Source organism: Octodon degus, unplaced genomic scaffold (assembly GCF_000260255.1).
Source record: "Octodon degus isolate 3935 unplaced genomic scaffold, OctDeg1.0 scaffold00056, whole genome shotgun sequence".
NCBI lineage: Eukaryota > Metazoa > Chordata > Mammalia > Rodentia > Octodontidae > Octodon > Octodon degus.
The window spans coordinates 8,401,259-8,408,641 of record NW_004524632.1 but is presented as its reverse complement, the minus strand read 5'-3'; the positions used below and the strand labels follow the sequence as shown (position 1 = coordinate 8,408,641).

Genomic DNA, 7,383 nt, shown 5'->3' with positions numbered 1-7,383 from the left:
AAAAAAAAAAAAAAAAAAAAAAAAAGGCCTCCAGATGTAGCTCAGTGCAAAGGCCCTGGAGTCAATCTTCATGAACAAAATTAATTAATAAATTGCATACCTGTAGAATAAAGGACTGGGCCAGCAAGATAGCTCAGTGGTCTAAAGTGCCTGTTTTGGCAAGGTTAGGCAGGCGCAGGGGACCGCAGTTCGATCCCTGCCACCACAGGCCTTGCCAGTCTTGTTCTTTGCGTGGGCTGAGCTGGAAAAAAAAGTAAATAAAGGAAAATAAATAAATAAAAAAGAATAAAGGACCAAGTAATTTAAGGTCATGATAAACACTAAATGTGTTATTGTGGCAAAAACTGGCACAACCTGCTTGAGGAAAGAAGTCCTGAGAAGGCACTGACTGTGCTGATGACACTGTGGTCCTCACTGGGGGAGGGGGCGACACAGTTTAGTATTGTTTAATCTTTTCTATATGCTTGAAATATTTCATCTTTTTAAGGTGATAGACTCTTCCACCCAGCAATTTCACACTAACACATTCCCAGTGTGTGCAAGGAAGCAGGGTAAGAACCATCACTGCGGCCCCGTCTGTAGCCAAGAACCTCCACTGTCGGGAACGGGTAGCGAGCTGTGTTCTGTCCATACAGTTCAAACCATTATGATTTAAATGAATAACTAGAGCTATATACATTTAAATGTCTACATTTTAAAACATAATTTGGAGGCTGGGGAGATGGCACAGTGGAATAAGCACTTGTGTGGCAAGCGCAAGGACCTGAGTTCAATCCCCGGTTCCACCAAAAAAAAAAAAAAAAACATAATTTGAGGGCCCATCAAATAGCTCAGTGGATTAAAGCACCTGCTTAGGCAGATGCACAGGCCCCTGTGGTGTGCTGAGATGGGGATTGAGACTGGGCATGGTGGGGCATGCCTGTACTCCCAGAACTTGGGAGGCTGTAAACAGGAGGCTCACTACTAGTTGGGTCTACGCAGTGAGACCCTGTACACCCTGTACACCCTGTCCTAAATACAAAACAAACAAACCATAATTTGAGAGAAAATAGGGTTACTGGAAGATATTTGCAATTTGATACCACTTATATACATATAAAATTATATTTATTCTTAAACCACACATGGTGGTGCATGCCTATAATCCCAGCACTCAGGAGGCTGAGGACAGAGGATCATTGTGAGCTCTGGACCAGCCTGGGCTTCAAAGGGAGTTCAAGGCCAGCCTGAACCTCATAGGGAGACCCTGTCTCAAAAAGACAAAAAAAAAAAAAAAAAAAAAAAAAAAAAAAAAAAAAAAAAAAATCAATAAAATAAAATTATAGCCAGGGAGATGGCTCAGTGGAATAAGTGCTTCCCTGGCAAGTGCAAGGGCCTGAGTTCAATCCCCGGTTCCAAAAAAATAAAAATAAAAATAAAATAATATTATACTTATCCATTATGGCTACATGCACATGTAAAAAAATATCAAAATATAGTTTAAAAACAAGTTTTATTTCACCTTGGCTAAGAAATGCTACCCACATACTTGGTGAAGCTGTTCTGTTTCGGTGAAGATAGTTTTCAGATGAGATGAACACCTGCATCAGTAGACTTAGAGTCCAGCAGATTTGCCCACCACGGCGGCGTGAGGCCCTCAGCGGTCAGGCGAGACGGAGCCCAGCACTGTGGCAGACGCCGCTGGGCCCAGCAGGCTCGGCCCTGAGGGGTTTCAGACTCGCCCGGCCACCAGTTCCTTCAGATAAGCCCATCTCTCTCCCCTCCCCACACATGTATATAAGTGTAAGTGTACAGGCGTCAGCTCTGTATACCAACTCCCTCCTATTGGCTGTTTCTCTAGAGCAGCCTAACACACAAGGTACAAAATCCAAATTCAAGGTGGCAGTTACTTCTGGGAAGGAAGGGGGCACACAGGAAGCTCTGCCCAGGCGGTGGCTTACAACGCTAATCCCACTGACTCAAGAGGCTGACAGAGGAGGGTTGCAGATTCCAGGGGCCTGGGCAATGCAGCCGGGCCTTTTCCCAAGATACACAGGGCTGGGGTTGCTCAGGGGTAAAGTGTACCTGAGATCCATGCCCATTTGGGGGGCACAGAAAAAGGAACTTGAATGTCTATATTTTGCTTAAAATCTGAAGCAAGCAACTATTGGGGGTACAACTCAGTGGCGTAGTGCCTGCCCAGCAAGGACAAGATCCTGAATTCCATTCCCAGTACCAAAAAACCCAAACAAATAAAATAAAGAACTGTACTTTGTAAGATAGCTGTGGTCATTAAAGCATGTGAAATACACAAAGAAAACAGCACACGTTGTGTTGACATTATGTATTTGATGCTTCCATGCACTTAACCTCTTTTGAAGCCTTAAATTCTCTAACAGAGATGAACTGAAGCATGTGCCTGGGCGGGCTCACTATGCAGAGTACCAAATAAATAAGGAAGATAAGGGTAAGAAGATACTTGAATGTCAGAATTAGGGCAGTTTAAGAATAGATAATCTCAAAAAAAAAAAAATAGATAATCTCTTGGTGACTTCCTGTTCAGAAACCCAGTTGATGATTGTTATCTTAACCACAATGGAAGGTGCTCTGATCGCATCCGATACGCAGTCTGCCTTTCCAAAAAAGTAGCTTGCCGCAATGTTTGTCTTCACAGGAAGCGCCCGGAAGCTGGAGCTAAGGATCAGACTATTCTGCAGGCACGTCCTGCTTGATCACTGGGTGCACCAGAGCGACTCCGCTTTCTGGCTGACACGAATATTAAAACCATGGCCGATGGTGAACCAGGCGCGGTTGCTGTATATCATTTTTGGCCCCACGTCGCCTCAGGATGGTGAGCATCTATTCTTCCCTGTATTGTTTTCCTGGTTGGTTTCGTGATTGCTAATGACAAGGCTGTGTTTCAGGATTTTATAGCTACAAGCTACATTCCCTTGTAGCTTAAGCTTTAAGGCAGAAATTGTTCTTCAGTAAGTCATTGCTAAATATATTTGTCATCCTGCTTTGCCTGAAATAGCTGCCTTTTAGTCTGAAACATTATAGTTTTGGTGTTTTTTTGGTTTTTTTTGACAGGATTTCTCTATGTAGTTCAGACTGACCTTGAACTCATTGCTGTTCTCCTGCCTCAGCCTCCCGAGTGCTTGGATGGCAGGCATGTGGCTCCACTCCTGGTTTAGTCATAAACATTCTCTTATCTCGAGGTTATATTTGCTCCTAGAGGGACTAAGAAAGCTGAGAGGCAACTCAGGGCTCAGACAGATGCTTTACTTACTTAATCTGATTTTTTCCCACAGCTTTGTTTAGTACATATCATTTATACAGACCAGTGGGTTCAGTCTTGCAGATTTAGCCGGGTTTGGTGCTGCACACCTAATTCCAGTGCTCTCAGAGTCTGAGGCAGGAGTGGCAAGTTTGAGCCCGGGCTGGGCAGCCTGGCCCCTTGGTGTGACCTTGTTGTGAAAGGAAACATGGAGTGGGAATGTAGCTCAGTATGAAGGCCCTGGCTTCGATTCTCAGGATTGAAAAACAAAATTGAAGTGTGAAAATCTTACTGTGTGGGGGTAACTATCTGTTCGGGCCCCCCTCCTGTCCCTCTCTTGGACAGGAGCTTTCTTTCCCTCAATAAATATATTCTGCTAAAAAAAAATCTTACTGTGTGTATGGAACATAGGATTCTTTGTTTACTTGACTGACTGTTCTTACAGCCCTGGGATCAAGCACAGGGCCTTCGCACTGAGCTACAGCCCCACCCCATTTTTATGTTTTATTGTGAGACCGATTCTTGCTAAGCTGCTAAACTGTTCAAACTGGGTTCATACCCTCAGTCCTCCTATCCCAGCCTCCCAGAATGTTAGGATTACTAGCATTTGCCAGCATTCCCAGCTGGGACGGAACCGATTCAAAAAGTATGCTGAGTAGCAGCAGAGAGCCAATCTGGGATTAAAATTTTGTTGTATGGTTTGGGACAGGGTCACATGCCTGTAGCCCAACTCCTCAGGAAGAAAGGCATGGAGGCTGCTCAGAGCCCAGCCCCAGCCACAACAGTGAAAATGGGCGTGGTGTGGTCGCGCACTGTGCACTAGCGCACTGGGGCGCTGAGGCAGGAGGAGCAGTGCAAGTTGCAGGCCAGCCTGGGCTACAGGGTGAGCTCAAGCCCAGCCTGAACTGTGTAGCGAGACCCTGTCTCAGAGCAAAAAAAGAAGTGCTGTGTGTTACACAGAGAATTAGCCATAAGCAAATAATCCAGAATTGACTGACTTGTTTTGTTTTAATATAAATGTTTGAAAGATTCTCAGATATAGCCTGGTCTTTTTAGGGGGAGGATATCAGTAGGTCTCATTTTGCTTTAGTAGGATCATAACAACTGCTCATTCCAATTTCTGTTATGAAGTAAGATTTTTTTTTTTTTTTTTTTTGTACCAGTGATCAAACTCAGGACCTTGTGCTTGCCAGGCAGGCGCGTAAGCCACTGAGCTATCTCCCCGGCTTGTAAGATCATTTTTGAACCCAAAGTACCATTTTGTGTAGTGAGACTACTCTTTTTTTACTTTAGCTGCCAGTGTTGTGTTCCATCAGAGCAGTAAGGAGAATTTTAGGGGTTGGGTTTTTTTTGTTTTTGTTTTTGTTTTTTGCATTTAAATGTAAACGAGGTGTGGGAGACTGAGACAGGAGGCTTAGCATAAAGTTCAAGGCCAGCCTGCACTACATAGTGAGACCTATAGCAATAAATAAATAAATAATTTATAGTGTTATTAAAACTGACTATAAGTAATTGATTTCTGTTCTGAAATCTACTTCTTCTTTCTTACAGGAGACTGAATAACAGTGTTTTTACCAGGGATCAAACTAGGGACCTTGCACTTGCCAGGCAGGCGCATAAGCAAACTGAGCTAGCTCCCCAACCCCAACAGCGTTTTTTGGTTTTGTGGGCACCAGGAGTTGAGCTCAGGACCTTATGCTTGCCAGGCAGGTGCTGTGCCGCTGCTCTTTAGCTCCAGCTACCTGTGCTGGAGGCTGAATCCAGGGCCACATGCCAGGCAAATGCTCCAGCACTGAGCTTTATCCCCAGCCGTTTAAAAAAAAAAAATTTTTTTTTTGTTTTGCAACAGGATCTTGCTAAATTACTCAGGCTAACCTCAAGTTTAACAATCCTCCTGCCTCAACCTCCCATGTAGTAAAATGACCAATAAAAGTGATTAGGTGGGCTGGTGAGATGGCTCAGTGGTCTAAAGCACCTACTTAGAACAAGCTTAGCAAAGCATCAGGGACCGCGGTTCAGTCCCCAGCACCACATGCCAGCCAGCCCCGCCCCCTGGTGGGCTGAGCTGGCCACACACACACACACACACACACACACACATAAATAAATAAAAAAAAAAGTGATTAGGTGGGCTGGTGAGATGGCTCAGTGGTCTAAAGCACCTACTTAGAACAAGCTTAGCAAAGCATCAGGGACCGCGGTTCAGTCCCCAGCACCACATGCCAGCCAGCCCCGCCCCCTGGTGGGCTGAGCTGGCCACACACACACACACACACACACACACACATAAATAAATAAAAAAAAAAGTGATTAGGTACATTTATACTACGAGTAGTACAAGCCACTCGATGGGAAAGTCACATGTATACCACAGTGGTTCATGCTGGTGGGAATGTGTTAAACAATCTCTGAAGTCTTTGTCACAAAGCAAACTATTCCATCACAGCCTTGTTTTTGTCTCAATTCAGGACTGGTGGCTTGGCAGAAAATGACAGAAGGGCCTACAGATGAATCCAGTCTGAAAGGTTTGGCCGATGCTATTAAATTACTGTATGACACAGGTACCAGAGAGTGGACAGCAGACGATATTATCAGTCTTATAGACGAACTGTCAGGTAAAATATGGATTTGTTAATAGACAGTAGTAAAGATTCACTATTGGGCTATGGTTAAAAGTATAAGGCTTGTTGTACAGGTAACACGAGAAGTGCTTGTTAGAAAATCGCAGACTGCTTGGAAGTACTTAGGGTTTAGCACTAGGTTGGAGGAGAACACACGTGCAACTTTCTTTTTTTGTTTTTTTGCTGAACCGGGGATCGAACTCAGGGCCTCTTGCTTGTCAAGGAAGCGCTTATTCCACTGAGCCATCTCCCTGGCCCCCTTTATTTCACAAATATGCATTTGTCAGTATTATTCAAAACTTTATAGGCTTTTTTTTTTGTTTTGGATTTTGGGGGGGGGAGGGACTGAGGATCAAATTCAGTACTCTGTGCTTGCCAAAAGGACACTTAGCCCACTGAGCTATCTCCCTGGATCTCTCTCTCTCTCTCTCTCTCTCTCTCTCTCTCTCTCTCTCTCTCTTGGTGGAACTGGGGATTGAACTCAGGCCCTTGTATTTGCCAAGCAAGTGTTTATTCTACTAAGCCATCTCCCCAGCCTCTCTCTTTTTTTTTTTTTGGAGACAGGGTTTTCATGCATAGTTCAGGCTGCCCTTGAACTCACTATGTAGCCCAGGCTGGCCTCAAGCTCATAACGATCCTCCTGCTTCAGCCTCCCGAGTGCGAGGCTGACAGGCACAGGGCATTGCACCCAGCTCAAAGCTTTAGAGTTTAACTGGCCCCCTTATTCCCATTTCACAAGTCCTTGGAAACACTCTGGGCTAGGAAGAAAGCCCCTTGTGGCTGGCACACGGCAGGTGAACCAGCCCTCCTGGCCGCACAGCACTGCAGTTACAGCTCTGTCCCTACCCAAGACCAGACCCCTGCCTGTGACATGCATGTGGGGGAAAGCTGCATCACTGCTCCGCCTGAGCAGGCCCCTGCCACATGCTGAGGGCCCGGCCCGTCTTGGGCTAGTGCTGTGACTGAACAACCAAAAGGTTTCTCCTAGTGCTGCGCTCGAGCTGTTTCCCCGTAAAGCAGGGTGGCACTGCGCGGGCCAAGGCGCTCGCTGTGGCTGAGGCGTGCCTTCCCGCGAGTAACTGCTCTGCTCCTCTCCAAGTGGTTCCCCGGGAGTGGCTGCTGGAGAACAATGCGCACCTCCTGATCCTCAGCGGGAACAACATCTGCTTCACGTTCATGGCCAGCAAGGCTGTCAACGGCCGGGCCCTGGAGCTGGCTCGGCTCGTGGTGTTCCTGGCGCTGGTGAGTGAAGGCAAAGGCTGCCTGCCCTCCCACAATCTCTGCTTTGGCGGCCGGGCTGGGGTGCAGCGCAGCAGCAGGTGATGGCCAGCCAGCATGGAGCCTGCGTCCTGTCCCCAGCTTCAGGAAAATAATGACAGAAACAATGCTCCTGCCAAGGAGCTGCCTGCAGGGATGGAAATGTGCGTGGAGCCTACTGTGAGAAGTGCTGTTCCTGAGTTCAAGCCCCAGTTCTGAAAAAAAAACCAACTGCAGTTCAGGGGCCAG

The 7,383-nt window shown here is 46.3% G+C and overlaps 1 protein-coding gene across 1 annotated transcript in view; it reads left to right on the top strand.

Annotated features, from left to right (window-relative positions):
• Fbxo47 (F-box protein 47) overlaps positions 1 to 7,383 on the top strand; it is a 25,961-nt gene that overhangs the window by 15,245 nt on the left and 3,333 nt on the right. The window contains exons 5-7 of the mRNA XM_004633875.1: positions 2,654 to 2,830; positions 5,725 to 5,871; positions 6,977 to 7,119. Of these exons, the coding sequence (XP_004633932.1) occupies positions 2,654 to 2,830; positions 5,725 to 5,871; positions 6,977 to 7,119 (467 nt within the window). The remainder of the gene's footprint in view (positions 1 to 2,653; positions 2,831 to 5,724; positions 5,872 to 6,976; positions 7,120 to 7,383) is intronic.